Here is a 25125-nt window from a genome sequence, read left to right on the forward strand (position 1 = left end):
CTGTTTTAGTTTTTCCGTTTCCCCATTGGGCCCCCTTAAGCGTTTTGGCCTAATGCTTTCCTTTTAGAGGAAACATATTTTGGTTATTTGGTGGGGTCGTCCTCCAACTTCTTGCCAACCTCATCAGCCTCGCCAGCCCCTCACTCATTTTGTTCCTCCAACTTTCCAAGTGTTTCCAGCCTCCAGGCCTTTGCACGGCCCTCTGACTACTCATCCTTTTGGTCCATTTGAATGCTATTTCTGCTAAAGGCCTTCTCTGACCCTTTCCAGACTTACATTAAGTTCTGTTTCTGTTTCACGGCACCCTGCGCTTTCCCATCGCAGCACATATCCCTCGCAAATATGTTTATCTGACATGCTGCCCCACGACAAAACACCCAACACCTAGCAGATTCTAGGATACACACTTGTTAGTGAAGACTTATTACTGGAATATAGTTACCTGGGACTTCAAAGACTGAAATGTATCTGAAGAACAGAACCTCTCTCTTAACCAATTTAATTAGCAAACAGCTCACAGAGAGGAGAGAATCAATCAACCTAGTCAAAAAGGAGTCAATGTCTATCAACATCCATAGGAGATTGATGTTTTTTGGAGGGGGGAAAAAAAAATCAGTGATTCAGAGAATGAGGTTTTTTTTTTTTCTTTTTTAAAGTTTATTTATTTTTTTGGTAATCTCTACACCCAATGTGGGGCTCAAACTCATGACCCAAGAGTTACATGCTCTTCCGGCAAAGCCAGCCAGGAGCCCCCAAGACAGTTTTGTGGGTTTTTTTTTTAAGTTTATTTATTTATTTTTAAAGTAATCTCTTTGGTAAGTGAGTTCTTCACATCTGCCTCTGGACCATTACTAAAATTATGTTTCAATAAAGCAACGCTTACAGCCAAGATGAGGATGTGAACTTAAAAACCTAATTTCAACTCAACCTAATTTGAAATTCAAGCAGGAAGATAAAGGGTTAGGAGAAATAAAAGCCCATCCAATTTCTGCTGAAAAAGATAAAAATTATTTATTGTATACGAAATATAAGTTATTTTTACATAAAAGCCATTATTGACCCATAATGGGCTTGTAAGATCATCTGTACGATCCTTTTTGTTTATTGAAACCAACAAGGCTGCCTCTCTCGTAGAACTTTCTGAACTAAGTATCAACGAAAGTATGTCTAGTGAAGACAAAAGAGGTTAATGTTCTTTTCTAAGATTCTGTTTTGATCTCTCCCCACCTCATCCCTACATTCTACAGGGAGAAAGCTGCTGCTTCTATATCCAAGTGTTGCTAGTACTTCTCCTACAGAACAAAACCACAATACACAAACCATACTAGAAATATTTGGTTCATTTTAATCAGCTATTGATGGTATAATAAAATAAATTTAAGTGGCACCTAATTTAAACATTTAAAATAGTTCATCAGAGGATAATCTACAACACACTACGTGATACCTAACTGTCAGAACAACACCTCTTTTTTTCCCAAGAAAGAAAAAATAAAGGCACAATCAAAATTATGACCAACAATTTGAATTCATTTGGACACTTATAGATGATTTTGTAGGCAAACTGGCAGGCACAATGTTGAAAAATCAATCCACTAGGTTTAGAAATAATGGTAAGATAAAAAAAAAAAAAAAACGACAGCTATACATTTCAGAGTTAATGCCTGAAATTAAAGAAAAATATCCACCAGTTAGCACAATGATCTTTTAATGACTATTTTTTTTTTTTTAACATTAAGATTGTTGTCTTAGGGAACGCCCTTCTCCAAACATTTAATTAAATGTTCAATGTATTAAATAATTTACAGAGAGAAGTAAGTTTTGTGTTCTGTACAAATTAAAGGACACACAAATATAACCCCCTCCCCCCCTGCCAAAGCTCAAATTTGCAATGGTCTCAGCAGAAACAGTTCACAAGTTAAACAGAACTTAAAGCATTACAAAAGTTTACAGAACCCTTCTTTTCATCCTTTTTTTCTAACAGCAAAGATTACAACGACAAATTGAATGACCAGAATGTAAAAATATTTGTGCAAAACTGCATTAATTGTTCTTACCATTTAATAGAGGTAAAACCTAACAAAGCACAACGACAGTCATGAAGAAGAACTACACTGGAAGGAATTCTCTTAGATTTCGAACATGGATCGTACTAGGACTAAACACTGAAGGAAAACGTGGCACCGTGAGCAGGAGGAAAACGTGACTCGGCGACTCTGCCAGCGAAGGCGGCGGACCCTGGACCGCGCCGAAGTTTCTCTCCACACCAGCCAGCCACCTTAAATGACTGGGAACACCTGCAGGGCTTGAAACTCACTCCAATGTCTTTATTCTCGAAACTCACTCCAATGTCTTTATTCTCAAACTCACTCCAATGTCTTTATTCTTGAAATTTGCAGATCATAAATGAAGTATTTCAGAAAGTCCTCTCCCCCCCGCCCCCTCAAGGAGTGTTTCTTGTGTCACTGGAGGTCCTTAAAAGAGTTGAATCATAGATTCTCTGGATTTACCTACACCGATCCATTTAACTGGGATGGGGAAAAAAAAGAAGAAGAATATTAATTTGTTTATAATGTTCGATCCTTGGGATGAAAAGGTCCCCACTTTTCCCGGTGTCACTATTTAGCTTTGCCAGTGTCTTTTGCTATCCGTGGCTGTCCTGACAGCAGACTGTGCTGATTTCTAAACAGAACGTGCAGTCGGCATCCAGCACAGGTGTGAGCCTTACCGGTTCCAGTTTTAATCGTGGGGTATTTCCAAGTTGTCGATGCCTGATAATTAGGTCAGTAAGATACTGGCCCAAACCAGCAGAGACCGAAAGAACCCTTGATCAAGTCCCTAATAACTAGATCAGCATCTGATAAATACAGGATGCTAGGAGGTTCTGCAAGTATCAGCATAACTTTTATATCTCAAGAAAGGAGAAGGGGCTGGAAGCAAATGCCATTTTAACTTGCAGAGCCTGGACCAGTCTATAGGAATCTCTCAACATCGTACCACACCTTTATGGTCTTTTATACAAGTCACTGTTAAAGTCACTACTGCTTGTGTTTCAAAACAATGCCGACTGAGAGCCACAGTAAACAGGCTGACTTAACTCTGGCATCAGGCTGGTCAGGACAGCTAGCAATGTGGAAAACCAGGCTTGTATTTGAGAGGAGCAAAAGAGCAAAGAAAGCAATGTGTTAAAAAGAAAGACTTTCGGTAACTGGTCAGAGCCACTACTTGGTTATGCCTAACTCCCTGGCCAGCTTAGATTTGTTTCTTAATGTGGGTTTATTCTTTGCTCTTCTTGTAGATCTTTTCAAATTGGATCGCCTATTTTCTGTACCTGTTATTCCCTAATTATTCAAGAAACACCCCTAACTCCCAAGGGTGCTTTAACCCGGAATGGAAAGACTGCAAACCATTTTTGGTGGAGGTGAAGACACAAAAGAGTTTGTTACTAAGAGGGAGAAAGCGGGGCGCCCCGGGTGGCTCAGTCGGTTGAGCGTCCGACTTCAGCTCAGGTCATGATCTCACGGTTCGTGAGTTCGAGCCCCGCGTCAGACTCTGTGCTGACGGCTAGGAGCCTGGAGCCTGCTTCAGATTCTGTGCCTCCCTCCCTCTCTCTCTCTGCCCCTCCCCAGCTCATGCTCGCACTCTGTCTCTGTCAAAAATAAATAAACTTAAAAAAACAGAAAAACAAAAAAACTAAGAGGGAGAAAGCAACGAGCATAAGTGTAAAAGTAACCTGCTGTCTTCAGGCATCTGAAGGACTTAAAGAAAGGTGATTATATTTATCCTAAGAAATAAGATTATTTTGTATCTTCCTGGGCATTTATACAAATCATGAGCACTCTACAAATTAATAATGATCTTCCTCTAATCCCATCTCAAAGATACAGTCAAGTTAGAAGCAGAGAAAAAGTAGAGATGGCTGTTCATAAAGAGTTTATATTTACCTGGAATTTGAAGCTCATCTTCAATAAATCGAACGTAATTTTGTGCATTAACAGGGAGCTCTTTAAATGTCCTTGCATTTGATATGTCTGTGTTCCAACCTGGGAGAGTCTTGTATTGAACTTCAACTTTATTTAAGACTTCTTGGTTTGCTGAAAGTTAAAGAGGATGTATGCTTTCTCATGGTATAACACTGCCTATTGCTAAATAAGTGATTTGCTAGGTCATAGGTTCCTGATCTCTTCTCAAAATCCTTGGAGCCAGATGTGCTTTGAAATGCAGAAAAAATGTTCTGCTTTGTTTTCCTCCAGAGTTTAGGAAGGTCAAACAGTACATTTACCATTTGAGGCGGTATTTTTATAATCAAACACATTCCTGCAGCCACCAGATTATTCACTCGAAGCAGATAGATGATTGGTTCTAATATCAACTCAGGTCAGGTCTGACTTTGGTGCCGACCTTTCCAGTTTTTAGAGCTTTCCAGATTTCCACACCGTGGATTAGAGGCTGCACACCTGCATAAAGGCAGCAATCTCACAGAAAGGAGACTGGTGGACTCGCTCTCATCTGGGAAACCTATGATTTTGGTGACTGCACAAAAGCTTAGCTGGAAATGTTCTTCATGATCTCACCTAACCATTTTCTCTGTACCCCCTGGTAGAAACTAAAAGCCTACGAAAGTAAGAACAGTTTCTTCGACCAGAGACAGTACGGTGGCTGCTGTGGTGTACCATCCAGATTTCCCGCTTCCGGATGGAGGCCCTGCCCACCCCCCCTGCTGAGGAAGCACCCCTGCTGAGGATCAGGTTCAGAATCTCCCCAGAGACCGCCCTCCGCTGGAAGGAGCTGCCTCCCTGGAGCAGCGCGTATCCCACGACCGGTCAACGTGGACCACAGGCAGCACAAAACTGCAGCTTCTGAGAAAAAGCAAACTCACGAGCAAGTCCTGAAAACAACTCCACCATCTGCCCAGGGACAATGTCCTGACGACTAAAGGTCAGGACACTGGAGTCAGAGGAGAACAATGGTCCCACTGACTGAGAAGGCAGATACCAGATTTCAGGGAGGTTGAAGCAGTGAGAATCACGGTCCAAGCATCAGAAAGGAAGGAGCTATACAGAGAGCTCCTACCCCTCAGAGACCCTGTGAAAGTCCCCTGGCTAACGTTCACCTTTACATGCTAAGACTGGGACCCCTGGAGGCTTACAGACAGCAGGGGCCACAGGTGAGTGCGACAGGTTCTAGAGTTCCAACAGTGCTGTCGGAAGGGAAGGGACAGACTACACTGAAGCTCCAGCCAGCACTGCCACATTGGAGAGATCTCTTTATACCCCAGTAACTCTCCTGGCAGCAGCCGAGACAGCAGAAACACTGCTTCATTTAAATAACGATGATCAGTAGGTTAAGCGTCTGACTTCAGCTCGCATCATGATCTCACGGTTCACCAGTTTGAGCCCCGCGTCGGGTTCTGTGCTGACAGCTCAGAGCCTGGAGCCTGCTTTGGATTCTGTGTCTCCCTCCCTCTCTCTGCCTCTCCCCTGCTTGTGCATGCACTCTCTCTCTCTCAAAAATAAACATTAAAAAAAAAATTAAAAATGATGCGCCAGAGTACAACTGACCGCAGACCCTCTATAATAAAGCCTAAAACCAACCTCTGCCAAGATCCACAGAGGAAATAGAATTTGTAGACGGACTCACACCAGGTTAGAGGCTTGGGAAACACCTTGGGTTCTTCCTGTAACTATACAAACACAGTGGAAAACCAAGCTCACGCAAGTTCAAGATGATCAGCCAGTAATTCAACTGTCCCCTAAAACAAGAACCAATACTCTTCAGAGGGAGGTAACGGAATCTGAGTCACTACAACATAAGCGCATTCACCCAGAAGTCATTAGACAGAAATAGAGATCCATGGGGCACCTGGGTGGCTCAGTCAGTTATGCGTCTGACATCGGCCCAGGTCATGATCTCATGGTTCACGAGTTCGAGCTCCATATCAGGCTCTGCTCTGACAGTGTGCAGCCTGCTTCGGATTCTCTGTCTCCCTCTCTCTCTGCCCCTCCCCCGCTGATTCTCGGTCTCTCAAAAATAAATAAATAAATTTTAAAAAAAACTAAAAAAAAGAAGTAATAGTAGTGAACCACAATCCACTTAAAAAACAGTCACGAGAAACCAAACTGGAGACGGCCCAGCTGTCAGACTAACAGAAAACGGCTTTCAAGGGGCTTCCAAGAACTTGCAGCAACCCTCGGTTCCCAAGGACTGGTCGTCATTAGCAAGCCACAACACCCACCAACCTACAAGCTTCATTAAGCTAGTAGATATTCCTTTGTTTGGCGGATCCCCCGCCTCACAGGATGACTAAACAAATGAACAGTTAGTTCCTATTTCCGAAAGCTGGTAACATTTACTGAACTTCCTGAGTAACTGAAAAAATCATGTAGCTACGGATATGCTTGAAGAAACACATTGCCTCATGTGGGAAGTCTCCTTACAACCACCCACTCTTGACACAGGAGATTAGACAAAACCACTCGTGTGGCTTGAAGGACGGGGTGGGTTAATGTATTAAGAGCCTGCTTACCCTTACAGGCAGCACTCTTCTACTCCACATTTCTCAAGGGGGGGGTGGGGAACGGAACATCTATGAAGAAGTCGCTTTCAAAATAGGGAAGGTGAGATTCAGGGGCCGCATCGCTGAGCTCAGAACTGCCACGTTTCTTCTTTCTTCCTTTGAGTCTGAACACATGCGTCCTGCAACCCGGAACCCAAACGCACGGCAGCTACGAAACTGAGGCCAGTGACAAGTGACTATACTCGCGCGGTTCCCAAAGAACAGGGCAACCCTGTGGCTACCTGCCGCCGACCGTGCGGGAGAGCTATTGGAGACCGCTCTAACACATCCCCTGATGCCCTGATAACGTTCTGTGTGCCGCAGACTGAAGAACGTACCTGGGAAATGAGGTATGATTTCACCATCGAGCTTGTAAGCAACCCCAACTTTGATTTCCGTAAACATGTCCAAAATATCCAATTTGGTAAGTGCCAACCTAAGCGGAAGGAGAGGCCACGTTAAAACAGCAGACTCTTCGAGGCTCTAACATCTAACGCGATGAGGAAGTAAAGAATTCGTACCAAGCTAAGCATTCCAAAGCAATTCTGAAAACTGGTTAGGATTATCTTCTGAAGTGCGCCACACATAAAGCGTACATTTTCCTCATGATAAAAAAATGACTTACCTACTTGTGAGGAGCTCTCATAATTCCATTTTCCCTGACTGACCCATACCATCTTGCTTAGCTTTCTTATGAGGGATCAACACACACGTGAGGGGCAGCGGCCCGGTGTAAAGGACGCAGTCTATGGGACCCAGCAGAACTCGCTGTCCCACAGAGAGGATGACAAGATACATGGACATTGATGCATACACCATAGGCCCTCATCTCGTCACTCTAGTCACCATCGCCTCCGCCCTTCTGCTCAGAAACTGTCAAAGCAGAGTGAGGGAACCACATCAAGGACCTCTTCATGATACATCCAATCTCCCAATAAACTGACTGGGAAATAACTTAAGGGGAAATCTATGGCATTAGATAAAATAACAGGTTTGAGAATCTCATCCACAAGGTATCTTTTTATTCTTTATTTTGCTCTTTGCTAGAAGCTAACCCAGAGTAATAGAGACATGAATACATTTATTTACATATTTGCGTATATGTGTTCATAGCAACTTTTACTGAGCATTTTCAGGGAGCCAGGCAGCGTGCTGTACGCTCTCACTATATTTCTCGCCCAATTTGCAAAATACTCGTGTGAAGTCGGTATCATCATCTAGGTTTTAAAGATGATGAAAAAAGGCACAGAAAGATGAACTTGCCCAAAGCCACAGCACAACGCGTGAGTCGGAGATTTGAAAATAGGAGTTAGACATTCATCAAGCCCATGCACCAGGTCGGTCATACTGCCTCCTCTCCATAAAGGCAAAGTGTGCCAACCCATCTACCTACTTATCTTACTTCCCTCTACACTTGCATGTGGAGGATCCTGATTCCGTTTTCCCAACCCAGATGTCTAGGAAGACAATGTGGGGTCCTTTCCCTTGGACACCCTTCCCCTGGATCTTGGGCCCCCTGCACTTTGAGCTACAATTGCATTTGGGGGCTAAAGAGTGACACTACCACCAGGATACTACTCTTAAGGTTGCAATCCACAAACACTAACCTTTGGTCATGAACCCTCCTGTACTTTCCTGAAATAAATGTTTCCGAGAATACTCACGCAGTAAATCCATTAATCATATGAGCGTATTTGAGCAAAACGAGGTCCAGCCAGCCACACCTTCTTTTCCTTCCAGTGGTTACCCCAAACTCGCGACCTCTTGTTTGTAGTAATTCTCCAATTTCCTGGGAAATCAAAAATAGGGCTTTTGGACTACACTACCAGTGCTGTAAATCTAGTAGAATTAATTATATCTAAGATCATATAACAAGTCGAAGTCTCCTAGAGATGAACATCTCTCAAAAACTAACGAAGTGGAAGACAGAATTCCATCCAGATGATGGATGTTGTGTGAGGCATTATTTGGAAGCGATCCACCTTTGGCTTTGTTTTTTACCATTTCTTTAAAACCAGTAATTTTTATGATGTCAGAGAACTTCTTAAGATTTAGATTAACATATAAGAATAATAAATGCTACATATGAGAAACAAAGTTGTCAGTAAGTATTTATTACAAAAGACAAGCCAATTATTTGCAAGAACAACTGTAGCCTGATGATCTTCCTGAAAACCAGAAGACAAACTCTCAGCTAGCAAGGAGTCAGTCGCTAACGGCACGATGCCCTTTCAAAGAGAAGGAAGGTCGACAACAGCACTCCAAGTTCTAAGCCACAGCCATTGTCTACAACCTAACCTTCGGCCCATGGTCTATCTATTCCCTACTTTACACCTTTCCGATTAAAGTCATTACCTCTCGTATTCTGACATTGACACAACTATGTAGTTTTTAGACTGCTGCTCTGTCAGGTTTGAATCCCAGCCCCGTCCGTCTATGTGCAAGTTATGGTGACTCTCCGTGCCTCAGTTTCCTCATGCGTAGAAGCCGGGGGGTGGGGGTGGGGGGGGGGGGGCGGGCAGGGGTTGGCGACACCACCCAGCTCCCTGAGCTGTCGTGGGGTCCACAGAGCTCCCGAGTATACAACACTTCAACAGTGCCTGGCCCGCCATCACCACCACTAAGTGTCGGCGAAGGTTAGCCCAGGTCCGGAGGTCACTCTCCTCAGCCCTGGTTCCTGACAGGCTCCTAGTGCAAGGCAGCTGTTATTTTTAACCACCTTTTTCTCCTCCCCCACCTTGATCTCCCTCGTGTACCCACCTTCCCAAAGCCTTGCACCTACAAGCACCCTTTTTTTTTTTTTAATGTTTATTTATTTTTGAGAGAAAGAGACAGACCACGAGTGGGGGAGGGGCAGAGAGAGAGACAGACACAGAATCTGAAGTGGGCTCCAGGCTCCGAACTGTCAGCACAGAGCCCAAGGCAGGGCTCGAACCCATGAGCCGTGAGATCACAGTCTGAGCCTGAAGTCGGACGCTTAACCAACTGAGCCACCCAGGTGCCCATAATCCACAAGTACCTTTAAGTGCCCTCTAACATTTCTCTTTTGTTGCCAATATGCTGCTACTTCAGTGAAGTGCACAGGAAGGTAAGAATTTGTTAAGGGGGGGAGGGGAGCAGAAGTTTATATTTTTTATTTAACTATTTTTTTTTTTGAAAGAGAGAGAGCTGGGGAGGGGCAGAGGGGAGAAAGAAGGAGAGAGAGGGAGGGAGAGAGAGAGAATCCCAAGCAGGTTCCACACTCTGTGGACATAGGGCTCAATCCAACAACTCTGGGACCATGAACTGAGCCAAAATGAAGAGTTGGATGTTCAACTGACTGAGTCACCCAGGAGCCCCCAGAAGTTTTACGGGGGCACCTGGGTGGATCAGTCGGTTAAGCATCTGACTTCGTCTCAGGTCATGGTCTCATAATTTGTGGATTTGAGCCCCGCATCGGGCTCTGGGCTGACAGCTCAGAGCCTGGAGCCTGCTTCGGATTCTGTGTCTCCCTCTCTCTCTGCCCCTCCCCCACTTGTACTCTGTCTCTCTCTCTCTCTCAAATATAAATAAATAAACAAACATTAATAAAAAAAAAAAAACCCAACAACAAAACTTTCGGAATTGGATCAGCTGAAAACGGGCTTACATTGTCCTGCTCTGTAGGAAAGGCCCCGATGCCAACTCGAGTCGTGTAGGCTTTCACGACCCCATATACTTCTCCGACATTTTGAGGGGGCATCCCCAGCCCGGTACAGACACCTCCAACCGTACAGTTTGAAGAGGTCACAAAAGGATAAGTTCCTAAAAAGAGAAACAAATATTAAACTATACACACATGGACATACGTTACTCGGAAACAGAATTATAATGAAAAATCCACATTTGAGTATATTCCAGGTAGTGGACAGACTTGACTAGAACCGTCCCCTCAAAACCTCTGTGTTTTCCTCTTGATCCTTTCTGTCCGTAACGAGGTAACAACACAGGCGGTTAGAGCTGGCAGGTGTGGGCACTGGAGAGGCTCTGTGGGCGTGTGCACGCTTACTCAGCTCTGCTCGGTGGGTGCTCGCCAAAGCCTGCTAGATGACGTGATGCCAAAACCCTGGTGTTCGTCCACTATGTAGACTTACAATCTACGTACTTTTAATACTCTTCTGTTAATTTGAAAACAAGTTTGTCTTACTTCCTTGATACAAATTTTTAAGACACATCAGCAACCCAGAGTGACACCAGTACACTATGAAAGTCTGTGGTCTTCATTACCCTTCCTTCTGATCTCTGTTCAGGGAAGAATCCCCAGAATGACAAGGGAAGCTAAGAGGGGTGTACTCCCCCAGCCCCAAAGATCCTGGATCCCCACTTAAACTATCCACTAAGCTAATCAGACACTCTGCTTTCTTCCCAGACTGCACAGACATATTAAGCAGTCAAAAATCCATTATCTACTGTAATAGAAATACACTTTTTAATTGGTTTACTTGGGAGTCAAAAGCCGATGAAAGGTCAGTGAGAGCTGAGAACAATCAGACTTATCCTGAGGGATCAGGCTCAGGCAGAGGCCAACAACCTGATAGGGCAGTAGCTGGACGGTATTGACTCGTTCACTTTTCGAAGATGGAAGAAATACCCTAATGTGCTCAGAATCTCACACCCAAGATGTTAAACAGATTTCCACAGACCTTAGAGTGGACATGTTTAAGGACAGGGTTTATTCTTGATATTTAAAGAAAGACTGAATTAAAAGTAAAGATCCTTCCATAGGATTCCTCTCATCATCAAATGGAGCATGAACCAAACAATGAAAATCAGTTTACAGAATCCCGAACCCACTGACCCAAACGGTGATTTCATTTTTCTCATAAACTACAAAACTTAACACATGTATTATATTTTCCACAACATTCTTTTCAAAAAACAGATGAGTGGCAGATGGCAAACTTCCATCATTCCTGAATATACAAGCCTGGCTTTAAAATCCTGTAAGGCTGGGAATGTAAGTTGGTACAGCCACTCTGGAAGACAGTATGGAGGTTCCTCAAAAAATTAAAACTAGAACTACCCTACGACCCAGCAATTGCACTACTCGGCATTTATCCATGGGATACGGGTGTGCTGTTTTGAAGGGACACATGCACTCCCTGTGTTTATAGCAGCACTATCAACAATAGCCAAATGTCCATCGATGGATGAATGGATAAAGAAGATGCGGTATATATATACAATGGAGTATTACTCAGCAATCAAAATGAATGAAATCTTGCCATTTGCAACTACCTGGACGGAACTGGAGGGTATTATGCTAAGTGAAATTAATCAGTCAGAGAAAGACAAAAATCATATGACTTCACTCATATGAGGACTTTAAGAGACGAAACAGATGAACATAAGGGAAGGGAAACAAAACTACAAAAACAGGGACGGGGACAAAACAGAAGCGACTCATAAATATGGAGAACAAACAGAGGGTTGCTGGAGGGGTTGTGGGAGGGGGGATGGGCTAAATGGGTCAGGGGCACTAAGGAATCTACTCCTGAAATCATTGCTGCACTATATGCTAACTAATTTGGATATAAATTTTAAAAAATAAAAAAAATTTAAAAAAAGAAACTCAAATTGAATGTTGGAGACATTAAATAAAATTACAATTAAAAAAAAAAGAAGTGTACTTGTGGTGAGCACTGAGTAATGTACAGAATTGCTGAATCACTATATTGTACACCTGAAACTAACATTACACTGTATGCTAACCAGAATTTAAATAAAAGTTTTTTAAAAGTTAAAAAAAAAAATCCTGTACGGGAACGTTAATTATTTATATCCTAAGTACTTTAGGGCTCGGTTAAGCCCCCATGAAGTCATAGCTCACTCACCAAAATCAATATCTAGTAGGGCTGCATTCGCACCTTCTACCAAGATTTTCTTTGGTGGTCCATGTAGGGCCTCATAGAGGAAGTAAACTCCATCTCTCACCATTGGTTTAATCCTTTCCATGTAACCCTACAGGCAAAGACAAAATCCAATTCCAGTGTGTACTAACAAATGTACAACATGATCAGTACAAGTAAAACTTACCTGACTCTAAGACAGGTAAGACTTAACTAACGCAAAACAGGAGGGGCTGGTGATGGTACCCAGTCTACTGGACATTTGGACTAGCTTTGGTCTCTCGTCCTGATTCTCCAGAACCAGAAAAGAGACCCTTCCACATTAACCTTACTGCAAGTTCTGATGACAACCTTCCTCGTGGCCAAGACTCATTCTTCACAAACCAGCTTGCAGGAAAATGAAAAGAACCGGGTATGTTACATTGTGCTTTTGCGTCCGGTGAGGTCTTGAAAAAGCTACATGCAACTTGCATCAGGGTGACTGTCAAAATGTTGGTGCGGGTCACCAGTGTCATGCAAATATTGACAACTGATTGTTAACACTCTTTTGCCATTGTATTCCATTACAGCAATAGCTCAGCAGTATTACTAGTAGGTAATATCAAATACTATTTTACACACGAGCATTAAAAAATTTTCACAAAACATATTAAAAGCATTAATAATCCTGCTTAATTTTAGAATTCAATTAAAAACGTCATATAAACAAGAGTTCCCCCAAGGCCTAAAGTACAAATACAATAAAACCTAGTTTCGGGGCACGTAGGTGGCTCAGTCAGTTAAGCGTCTGACTCTTGATTTTGGCTCAGGTCATGATCTCACAGTCGTGAGATCAACCCCACATAGGGCTCCGAGACGGTCATGGAGTCTGCTTAAGATTCTCTGTCTCCCTCTCCTCCTGCCCCTCCCCCTCTCGCATGAGTGCACATGTGCCCATGCCCTCTCTCCCTCTCTCAAAAACAAGTAAGGAAGCAAACCCCTAGTTTCAACTATGTTTCAATATTTAGCCAGACTAGTATGGAAATTCCAAGATCCACTTGTGAAGTCACCAGAATGTGTTACACCAACTGATCAAAGTATGGTCCCCCACCTTGGCTCTGGTCTCCTGCTTATTCCTGTTTTAGTCCTTTTTTTATGCCTGAAGTGACCATACCGTTCATCATGTCCCTTATTCCTTCAAGTGCTGGTTCAACAAATAGCACCTATTAAGAATCTTCTTACCCAATTCTGTTCATTGTTATTCATCTACTTCACATGAAACATGCATAAAATGGAACTGAAAAGCCATAACCATACTTTAGCACATAAATATTTCCAAGTTGCTAGCAATAAATTTAAAATATTTGCTGCATGACAGAACGAAAAACAATGGCAGTGTATCCTAAGCAATGAGCAATACACTGAAATCTAAATACTCAGCATTTAGAATCTTCCTTGGAGGTCTTTTTTTTTCTTTTTTTCTTTTTAAGGAATTTAGTGAGTAGATAGGCCTAAAGTCTATAATCATTCTAGAATAACATAGGAGGTTTGTAAATTCCTATTCAGTTCTGGAATTGATGTTCATACCGATTTACAGAAGAGAAGGAGTAATAATCAGATACACAGGAAGCAGCTTGAAACTCACCAAAGACCAGGGAGGAATGGAAGGTGGAGAAGGCAGGAGACTCATCTACTAACTCGGGCCCCTGACGCCTAACAGCTGCCAAACGTGGGCCCAACCTTTGCCAATCACCTTGGTCTCATAAGAGAACAGTGCTAAAGAGACCGGCCCTGGGGGCCCTCCTTCCGGAACGTGCTGGCCAGCTTTAAAAGTCAACAGCCCTGGCCGTCCCTCTGTTGATCTCTGCTCCACATTGCTAGGAGGGATTTTTATTTTTTACATAATCCACATCGAGTCTTTTTTCTGCTCAGAATTACTCAACAGCTTTTCCTTAACTCCAGGATAAAAGCTAAAATCGTTATCGCTAGACAGAAGACCCCCAGAAGACCTCCCGCCCACCCCCGCCCCGCCAATATTTCATTTCAGCCACATCACGCGAAGTGACTCAAACATGCCCTGTCCTTTCCGGTAGGCCTTATGCTTTCAGACTTAAAAAGGACAATAATTTGCCATACCAGTCCTTACTTCCGGTATGTTACACAGTCTGTGTGGTACTTAATACACCGTAAATCATTTAATGTACATCTTCCCAGTCACAATGTGATTTCCATAAAGGAAATTAGAGACTGTATGCTCTTCATTCTTATGTTTGCAGGTCTTAACACAAAGCTCGAATGAATGATCTTGGATGTCAATCTGGCAAATGACTTTTTTAAAAGGACATTAAAGGGGCCAGAAAGCATTACCTTGAGTTTTTGTAATTCGCCTTCAATGTCGATTTCCAAAGTGGGGTATATAGATTTGTACTGGTTGGCCAGAACTTTGAACCTGAGAAACACGGATAAATCAAGATGTTCGCTCTGTGTAAAACCAGTCTGAATAGATCACTTGATTCGAATGGTTTCTGTAGATAAGTGGTTTTCATAACAAATCAATCCAGGACTGAAGCTACATTCTAAGACATAAAAGCTACACAGGAGATCAGTCATATGAATAAGTGATACATTCAAAATATTTTTTAATTCAAATGTAGGAATGCCAATCATATAATTAGGGTGATGTGTGTGGAGGGAAGGGGATGGCCTAAGATCTGTAACCAGTAGACTTAAATCAGTGTAAATTACATTGCGTCGTGTAAAAAAAAAAACAAAAGGAGACAGTCTACACAATGCTTTTTAAAGAGACAGAGGCAGAATTTAGCAACTGGTCTCCAGTAATCTCAGTGGAGGTGCCCTGATGGCACAAACTGCTGCCTGAAAATGTATTCAGCCATCGGGTCTTTGATGCCACCTGTCATTAGACACAACCAATTAACTCCCTGTCACTGAGTCACCACACAGCTTTGATGATTATTAGGTTTCTCATGGAGACTTTTCTAGAGAGTAAGCATCCATGAGGCAATTTCTATTTTTTAAGGTGAGCTTAAATATTAAATAGTTCACCAGTACCTAAGAGCCTAATTATGTCTAGGCTGGGGGAGTCTCTGGAACTGAAAATCTGAGGGGTCAAGACTCTAGGGGGCGGTAACCCGACCACAGTACCGCCACATCCCCCTGGAATCTGTTTCTCAGCAAACTATACCAAACTCCAATCCCTACATATAATTTTGACTTTGCCTTCTTGGGGTACTGCTAGGATACCAACAAGATGTTACTTTTCATGAAGTTAATTTGAAATTAAGTAATAAAAAGTAACTTTAATACTCCAAACAAAACAAAACAGCCAAACGCCACTATTCAACTAGAATACTGATCTTACCAATTTGCATCCTGGATATGAACAATCCCCAAAATCCCATGTGCTCTTTCCATTCTGAAACACAAGTTAGTTACCTCTCAGAAAAGCCCTCGAAGTCAGAAACAAGATCACACATCCGCAGTCCACTCCGAGCAGCTTTGGAAGAATAAACTGGGCCAATGCCCTTTTTTGTGGTACCCAAGCTTAAAAATAAATCAAAACGGGCTTTGAGTTAGACAAGAAAGAGGCACTTCTTATGGTCAGATCATTACAAAGAATGGAGTTACTTCGACTATTTTGTTTGTGCTGTTTTCTCTAAGTTTATTGTCACAACCCTATCGATTTCCTCTGAAATCCAAACATATTCTAATAATTTTTCTTAAACCTCTGGCCTAGGATTTAAACATAAGGGTCTGGATCTGCTTAAACTGCACCAAAAACAAAAACACATACTTTTTCCCGGCTTGTTCTTGTCTCTGTTGCTCCTGGATACCATCAGCAGCTTGATGAAAATCGAATACTGAGGAGAGAAACACCAAATCACAGTCGTTGAAACAGAGATCACATGGGAGGAGCAAAACATACTGCATTTTAAATTACTTAAGTTACAAATGCCTTCGGCCTACTTTCATCACGACGAATCAAATGGATGCTTTTAAAAAGCGTCAGTAATGGTGGGAGTGAAGTTATGACGCCAACAGGTACATGAATACGAAGATCACGCCCAATCGTTCATTCCTATTAATTGCAAACTCTATTATTTTAAAACTGGTCAGTAAGAGGGTAGTTTTGGAGCCTACCCTACAATCCCATGAAGCTTCACTTACTAGGACACCCTCTTTTCTTCAAGTTCTACCCTCCAGACATCTCTGCGTTATCTTGACATCTCACTCTCCCTCACCAGTCCCAAACTTCCGTCATCTCTCACCCCAAACCGTGGCTTCCTAATGAGTGTATTTCCACTCTTGGAAATTCAGATTATCTCGAATTCATAATTCTTAAGGCAGCAAAGCCGTCTTTCCAAGACACAAAATATGATGTCACCACCCCCTTGCCTTTAAAAACTCAATGGCTTTCTGTTGTTCAAAAGAAAAAGACAAAACTCCTTTATGTGGCCTCTCTTCTGGCTCCGTGCTCTGGTCCCCTTTCTGCCCTTCGGTCACACAGGCATTCTTTTACATTGATGGCTACAAGGCAGACACTTGTGTCTGAATGTGGCTCTTCCTGTGCCTGCGCGTGCACTCACAAACTCACGCCCCAGCAGTACTGTAGGAAGTCTCTTACCAGCTGATTTCCTGTGCCTACAAGTTCTCAAATATTTACCGACTGAATAAATAGCTACTTGATGGAACAGGCAGGCCTAGAATTTTGTCTTACAACTTTTAACCAAGGCTTCCTTTGTTTCCAAAAAGCCAGACAGGAATATAATTTATGTACCATAAAATTCACCCACTTGCAGCGTCCAATTTAATCATTTTTCATACATTAAACCATGGCTTCTTTTCCCTGATTGCTATTGCTTCCATATAAATAAGTTGAAATGTTTACATTTTACACAGAACGACTGACATTAAGTTTCCTAGAAAGCATTGGTGGCTTAGGTAAAAGATCTGGTGGTATCAGAAGGCTTTTGTTGTAGTTATAGATGTTGAAACCAGAAAAATTCGAGGAAACTTGACCTTAATCCACCCTCTGATTAACCCTACCCCCTACAACCCCCTCTGCCCTAATTCCCTCTTTTGAGACGCTACAAAATTGTCAAGGCAGTCCTCTTCCCAACTGTATGGTTAACAGATTTCCCCAGTGGTCTGGAACAGGAGTTCTGACACCTCTTACACTAGGTGATTACAACACAGAGACTAAATTTTTATTGTGTAACATAAAATTACCCTGTAAATCACTATGCGTCTTCGTGCCACAGAAGCAGGTAGCAACAACATCCTTTTAAACTACACTGCCATATTGCACACCAAAAGGTATCTATGGGAATGTTCAGAGCAATATTATTTGCAGTAACTCAATACTAGAAATGAGTCAAAGCCTCATTAATGGGAAAATGGATAAACTGTGGCATTTTCATACAATGGGATACTATTCAGCAATGAAAAAAGTATAAAATATTGCTTCATTGAACAATAAGGATGAATCTCATGGGCACCCTGTTGAGTGGAAATCAGACGCAACAGATTAAATGTGTAATCTGTATCGACTTCAAACAACAACGACGACGACAAAACCAATCTATAGTGAGAGAATAGCAGTCTCCCTTGGTGAGACGGAGTAGATAAGGACTGGGAAAGGTCATTAGAGTGATTTTGTTTGTTTATTTGTTTGACTGAAATATACTACCTAGAACACTACTTCCAGGCATACAACATAAAGATTCAATATTTGTATGTACAGGATGCTTGGACTATTCTGGTTCTTGTAGTTCTAGAAGAGTTTTAGGACGGTTTCTTCTGTTTCTGTGAAAAATATGATAGGGATTGTACTGAATGTGTAGATTGCTTTGGGTAGGACGGACATTTTCACAAAACGATTCTTCCAATCCACGAGCACAGAGCATCTTTCCATTTACTCGCGTCTGCTTTCTTTCATCAATGTCTTACAGCTGTCAGTGTATCAGTCCTTTACATGCTTGGGTAGCAAAGTAGCTTTTTCGGGCACTAGAAAGGCTCTGTTTAACAAGGTAGACACTGATTAAAGGGGTAAAATATGTGTACACTTTTTGTGCATTTTGTTGTTGTGTGTGAGATGTTAAAATGGTTACTTTTTTCTAATAATAGCTATTGTATACTATAGGGATTAGTTTATTACCATGTACAGCTAATAACCATTCTTATTTACTTTAGAGGAGCCCGAACAGTTCTTAAGAAGCTGTTTCATTAAAACTCAGACTTTGCCAAAGTGAGACGTTGGAGTGAGCTATTTCTTTTGCATAAAAAAACATTTTGCATTTAAGTATCTGCTGCATTTTCTATGCCCAAATAAGTTACAGTGGCAACTTGCAAACCACAAATAAATGGTTGATGGAAAGCAGGCAAACCATATTTCTCAGAAATTAATTTAGTACCTTGCCACTAAGCTAATGTTTCCTTAGGTTTTTCCAGGCCCCGGGGAGCTATTAGTGAACTCAGAGTAATTACTTTCATAAAGCCTCATCGTGGCACAGAGCCTTAATACCCCCACTAACACTGTTTTTGAAAGAACGCTCTTCGTGTGAGGTTGCTTTGAACATGTCTTCCGTTGTCCACAGCCTAGATAAGGAAAACAAAAAATGCTGCCTTGGGGACTCAGTCTAATTTTTAAAATAAAAGATAATTATGCACTTTCAGGAGATAAGTTTTAATAACACCATCTTTTATTATTATAGTTAAGTTTTATTAACACCATTAATGTCGCACTGTATTAATGTGCCCATGTGAGCTTCAGGATCTGTAATACCCACGTCGCTTGATGCTCTTCTAAGTTGTTTTGGGGGTTTTATTAGTTGTGGCCACTCACTAGGAGATCTACCCTCTTAAGAGATTGTTAAGTCGCAAGAGAACATGGTCATCTACAGCCTCAGTGTTGCACAGGAGGTCTCTAGAACTCACTCAGGAGATGACACAAAGGTCATCTTTGCAGTGACACATCCCCAGCCACTGCATCAGAAACTATAGATTGCTACCCACCTTCTCCAAACTGCCAGATGCGACAGGTGGCTCCCCCCTCCTCAGACCGCATCACTGCATGCCACGGTGCGTTTGTTACAGATTTATCTTGTTTGTCATCTGTCTGCCCTACTACACCACGCGCTCCATTTTTTCTACTGCTGAATCCTCAGTGCCCAAAACTCCCCCTGCACAGAGGAGCCATTCAATAGATAGTTGCTGAATCAAAGGACAGACACCAACTAACCTAGATTTCAAATGTTTAAAGAAATTTAAAGTCTTGGCCATTTCTCAGATCTCTTTCCATCGGTAAGTATCTCTTACATTACAAATTTTGTTAGGCGTTTCGAAGCGACAGGTCGCAATTATAATGTAATGGTTCCCTGCATGCTTGCTTAAGTATGCTAACGTAAAGAACTGGCCAACAATGGACTCATTTAAAAATTTCTTTAAAAGAAAATTAGCTGTTTAAAGCAAAAATTTAAGAATGCAATGTTGAGTTTATAACAATGTAGACATGAAATGTGGGACAGTAATAACACAAGGGACTGGATAAGGGGTATAGAGGGCATCTGGGTGGCTCAGTTGGTTAAGCGTCCGACTTCAGCTCAGGTCATGATCTCGCGGTTCATGAGTTCGAGCCCTGCGTCAGGCTCTGTGCTGACAGCTCAGAGCCTGGAGCCTGTTTCAGATTCTGTGTCTCCCTCTCTCTCTCTGACCCTCCCCCATTCATGCTCTCTGTCTCAAAAGTAAATAAACGTTAAAAAAAAAAAAATTAAAAAAAAAAAAAAGAAACATTGCTTGTAAAAATCTTGGGTTAAATATTGTATCATGTTAAGGTAGATGATTAAAGATGCATATTATAGGGGCACCTGGGTGGCTCAGTTGGTTAAGCATCCAACTTCAGCTCAGGTCATGATCTCACCGCTCGTGAGTTCAAGCCCCGCATCAGGCTCTGTGCTGACAGCTCAGAGCCTGGCGTCTGCTTCACATTCTGTGTCTCCCTCTCTCTCTGCCCCTCCCCCCTCTCAAAAATAAATAAAAACATTAAAAAAAATTTTAAAGATGCATATTATAAATCCCAGAACTACCAAAATTCACAAAACAGGAGGTATAATTAATCAATCAATAAATGGTGCAGATAATATTTAAAATACTAAATCTAAAAGAAATCAGGAAAAGGAGGAAAAAAGACAATGGCAGGAATAGAAAACAAAAAGCAGATATAAATTCAGCCATAATGTTAATTAACTATATTTAGAAATAAATGATCTAAACACTCCAGTTAAAGGGGACACTGTCACAATGAATAAAAAGCAAGACCAACTATATTTTGTGTATAATAAATGCCCTGCAAATATAGATATGGATAAGCTAAGGATGGTGAGATTGAAAAAGATACCTCCTGCAAACGCTGATCTTAAGAAAGGTGTGCTGGTTCTTAAGAGTAAAGAATATTACCGCGGCACATTCCTGTGTATACCAACACACATGAGGACATCTCATCACGATCAAAGTTAATCCGCCAAAAACAGAAGTTTAAATAGACACACCACCCAAAGCACACAAAGCAGAAACTGACAAGACGTGAAAAGACAGACGAATCCAGTTACTGCTGGAGGTTTCAGCGTGCCTCTAAGTGACAGCAAGGAGACAGAATACCAGCGAGGACACAGAAGACGTGAACAGCCTTTAACTGACACTTAAGGGACACCCCACTCTCAACAGAACACATATTCTTAGTGCATGTCGAACACTAACCAAAAGAGGCCCTATGCCAGGCCATAACACAAGTCTCGACAAATTGAAAACGAATGAGATCACACACAGAGTATGTTCTCTGTCTATAACAAAGTCAGGAATAAATAAGGGAAATCAGAAAAAGCATCCAATATTTACAAATGTAAACGCATTTCTCAATAACTCGTGGGTCAAAAAGAAATCACCAAAAAGCATTTTCAAATGAATGGAAATAAATGTACAAAATGTCAGTATTTGTGGAATGTAGCTAAAGTAGTATGAGACTCATACGCAGCTTTAAATGCTTACGTTAGAAAAGAAAGGTCTACGTCGATGATCTACTAAGCTTGAAAAGAAGCTAGAAGTGAGCAGATTAAACCCCCAGAGTATGTCAGTCCAGCACAGTTCACTTCAGAGAAATTATTTGAATGGATTACTGAGGTTTAGCCATAGGCTTCAGCCTCTGCTGGTAATTTGGAGGCACTGCTACTTAGCTGATACTTAAGAAACTTGATGGGGCTGCTCTTAAATGGAGGTCAAGGCTAAAACTAGAGCAGCTCTTGTCTCAGGAGACCTTTGTATTTAAATACAACTTAAGGGGTGCCTGGGTGGTTCAGAGGCTAAGTGTCTGCCTTTGGCTCAGGTCGTGAGCCCCCCACGTCAGGCTCTGTGCTGACAGCTCGGAGTCTGGAGCCTGCTTCAGATTCTGTCTCTGTCTCTCTGCCCCTCCCCTACTCGCTCTCTGCCTCTCTCCCAAATATAAAAAACATAAGAAAAAAGTTTTTTTTTAAATGCAACTTAAGAGCTTGCATCGGTCAGTTCTCTCTCTTTCCTGGTTAATGTCTCAAAACCATGTGACTGATAATTAACAATTCTATCCCTTCAAAGGTAGGACAGGAACAAGGAGACAAACTTCAAACTTCTTGGTGCTGCTTGAAGTCAATTTGAGAATCCAGTTTGTTCTAACAACGGACAAGGAGGCTACACTGAATAAAGTCTGAACCACTGAAAAAGCCACATGGGTACATTTTAGACACAAAGAGTCACTCTCAAGATTTTTTCCAGATAGAAGACCTGCTTTTTACATGAGTACTAATGTGCAAATAAATGCTCTTCATATTTGATATGGTTTATTATATCTTTTATTTTATTTTTTTTTAAGTAGGCTTCATGCCCAGCACAGAGCCCAACGCGGGGCCAGAACTCCCCACCCTGAGATCAGCACCTGAGCTGAGATCAAGACTCAGATGCTTCACCAACTGAGCCAGCCAGGTGTCCCTAATATGCTTTATTCTATAACAGGATTAGAGATGTTTCTCATGAAATGCTGCTTATGTTATTCATTAGTTTAGCTAATTCCTCAGAAGTTAGTGATAACTTTGAGAATAAGGCAGTTATAAAAAAATGCATGTTATGCCCCTTACCAATGTGAGCTCTGTCAGATATGATGAGCCTTTTTTCCCAGCCTTCCAGACCTAGAGGGAAGGAGAAAAAAAGATACGGTTAACTGAACACTTTGTATAATTTTTAAACCTTAATTTCTTTAGGGATACAATGTTTCAAAGTGTTTTTCACGGAAGTAATCACTAACACATCTTGTCTTCTGTACGGGATACATATTTAACAGGAATGTTCTGACCGGTCATTCATTATATATACACTCATGCACAAATTCTATCTTTTTAAATGTTTAACTCTAAAACGCTTCAAACTCAAGCCAGCCGGAGCCACATAAAATACTTCTAAGAATCCAAAAGCAAATGGTGGGAAAATGTCATTTTTGTTAGAGGCAGGGGAGGGGGAATTTGCTGCAGAGCAGGAGAAGAATTTTAAGAAAAGGGAGTTAATTTGGGGAATGGCACCCTTTCCCAAAAGACAATTATAAAAAGTGGGATTAGAGGTGCCTGGGTGGCTCAGTCCGTCAAGCGTCTGACTTCAGCTCAGGTCATGATCTCATGGCTTGTGAGTTCAGCCCTGTATCAGGCTCTGTACCAACAGCTCGGATCCTGGAGCCTGCTTCGGATTCTGTGTCTCCCTCTCTCTCTGCTCCTCCCCTGCTCGTGCTCTGTCTTTCTCAAAAATAAATAAACGTTTAAAAATTTTTAAAACATTAAAGAATTTAAAAGGAGACAGCACCACGTAGGTAAAAATGCAGGGAAGCAAAGAGGGATGAGAGCCGCAGGCAGCCAGGATTCTGTGACATCACATCGAACTGTCAGGAACACTTGAGGTTGGATTGCTACTTTTAAACTTGAACAACGAAATCGAATTGAGTATTTCCAACGAGCCAGGCTAAGGGCAAACAGTGCTTTTCCTCAACTGCGTATTTATTATTTGTGTTGCCAAGTGGCCCTCAAAGCCCAGCAAGGCAGCCAAACTGAATGTAAACAGACTTCCACAAATCCCAAAGAGATTAGCAAAGGCAGGAAATTAAGGCTTTAAAAAAATTGTTCTTAAGGAGATGGGAGTGAATCATGTCATAGAAAGAGCATCTCCCTCATGTGGAGGGAGGGACAGAAACAACCCTGTTTTTATCCCAGGGTTATACAACCCATGGGAACAACACTGACTGACTTGTGTGCAAAGGGGACCTCACTGGTTTCCTGACTCCCACAAGCTAACGTTTGGTTTGGGAGGTGGGGATGATGAATCTCTGGGGTTTCTCCACCAGCGAACAGACAGTGATTCCAGGAGCCTGAAGAGAAACTCTATGGATGACCTGGGTGTCAAGAAATCAGGTCTTACACAATTACCTTATTCTGTTTGTCTTCTGTTTACAATACTGATCATACTGAATAAAATGTAACCGACATTGAAAACATTTGTCCTACAACAACCTGCAATTTTAAAGTATAAGACAAGGGAGCCTGGGTGGCTCGGTTGGTAAGCATCCGACTTCGGCTCAGGTCATGATCTCACCATCCGTGAGTTCAAGCCCCGCGTCAGGCTCTGCTCAGAGCCTGGAGCCTGCTTCAGATTCTGTGTCTCCCTCTGTCTCTGCCCCACTCATGCTCTGTCTCTCTCAAAAATAAATAAACATTAAAAAAAAAATTTAAAGCATAAGACAAAATGTTTTGTCTGGTGTGAGATTTTTCAACAAACTTTACAATAAACAAACCAGTTACCAGGCAAAGCAGTCAGGCTTTCATACCTTTTCCTTTTTGGACATTTTTCTCTGCTTCCTCAAATAATCCAGGTAGATGAATTACCACACCATTTCCTAAAGGAAAGCAAAAAAAAAAAAAGACCAACCTTAAATATTTATACTTATAATACAGATATAATGATATTAAAATACAGACATCTATGATAATTCTCATCTAGAATAGCAGATATATGAAGGACTTAATAAACAGAATATCTGATTTCTCAGGGAGTTACCACAGAAATGATTCCAAGTTTTTAACAGTAGAGTAATGTAAATACACATAGAATATAAAACACTAAAGTTACATTCAAAATAATTTGAAATTTCTTTGAAACAAAGTGAAACTTATTCTGAAAGAACCTAGTTAGGTCGGTCTAGGCAAACTGAACCAGGTTACAATGATGCTAAATCAATGCCTTTAAAATTGGGGAATCACACCCTATTAGTGGCCATAAAATCAATTTAGCGGGTTGTGATTAGCATTTTTAAAGATAAAAAACTAGGCCAAAAAACTTTAGATCGCATCACATTATAAGGGTTCAGCATCAATCCGTGAAACACCTCCTATATTTCTTACTGTGCATCAGTGTTTGGAAAGCTGATTTGATGATCTAATACTACTTTATAAATTTAAGATTGCCAATGGCCACAGTTAAATGCAAGTTATTCCAAAAAGTATTAGTGCTAAAAGACAGAGTTGTAAAATAGCCAGAGTTAGGTATATTCCAGAAGGTACCAAGGTCAAGATTAATAAGGGATCAGTGATTATTTGAGCAGTGAGAGATGAAATCAGCTTGGATAACGAAAAATGAACACCATTATCA

The 25125-nt window shown here is 41.6% G+C and overlaps 1 protein-coding gene across 1 annotated transcript in view; it reads right to left on the minus strand.

The window, feature by feature from the left end:
- Window positions 1-1322: 1322 nt before the first annotated feature.
- The window catches only part of ADSS2 (adenylosuccinate synthase 2), a 36488-nt gene continuing 12685 nt past the window's right edge, over window positions 1323-25125 (minus strand). The window contains exons 3-13 of the mRNA XM_053909405.1: window positions 24305-24373; window positions 22578-22628; window positions 16214-16280; window positions 15856-15963; window positions 14770-14851; window positions 12409-12535; window positions 10185-10339; window positions 8221-8345; window positions 6895-6992; window positions 3945-4094; window positions 1323-2528 (exon numbers count right to left, since the gene is read on the minus strand). Coding sequence (XP_053765380.1) covers window positions 2476-2528; window positions 3945-4094; window positions 6895-6992; window positions 8221-8345; window positions 10185-10339; window positions 12409-12535; window positions 14770-14851; window positions 15856-15963; window positions 16214-16280; window positions 22578-22628; window positions 24305-24373 — 1085 coding nt within the window. The 3' untranslated portion in view covers window positions 1323-2475. The remainder of the gene's footprint in view (window positions 2529-3944; window positions 4095-6894; window positions 6993-8220; window positions 8346-10184; window positions 10340-12408; window positions 12536-14769; window positions 14852-15855; window positions 15964-16213; window positions 16281-22577; window positions 22629-24304; window positions 24374-25125) is intronic.

This window comes from Panthera pardus, unplaced genomic scaffold (assembly GCF_024362965.1).
Source record: "Panthera pardus isolate Hobbes unplaced genomic scaffold, ASM2436296v1 HiC_scaffold_21, whole genome shotgun sequence".
Taxonomy (NCBI): Eukaryota; Metazoa; Chordata; class Mammalia; order Carnivora; family Felidae; genus Panthera; species Panthera pardus.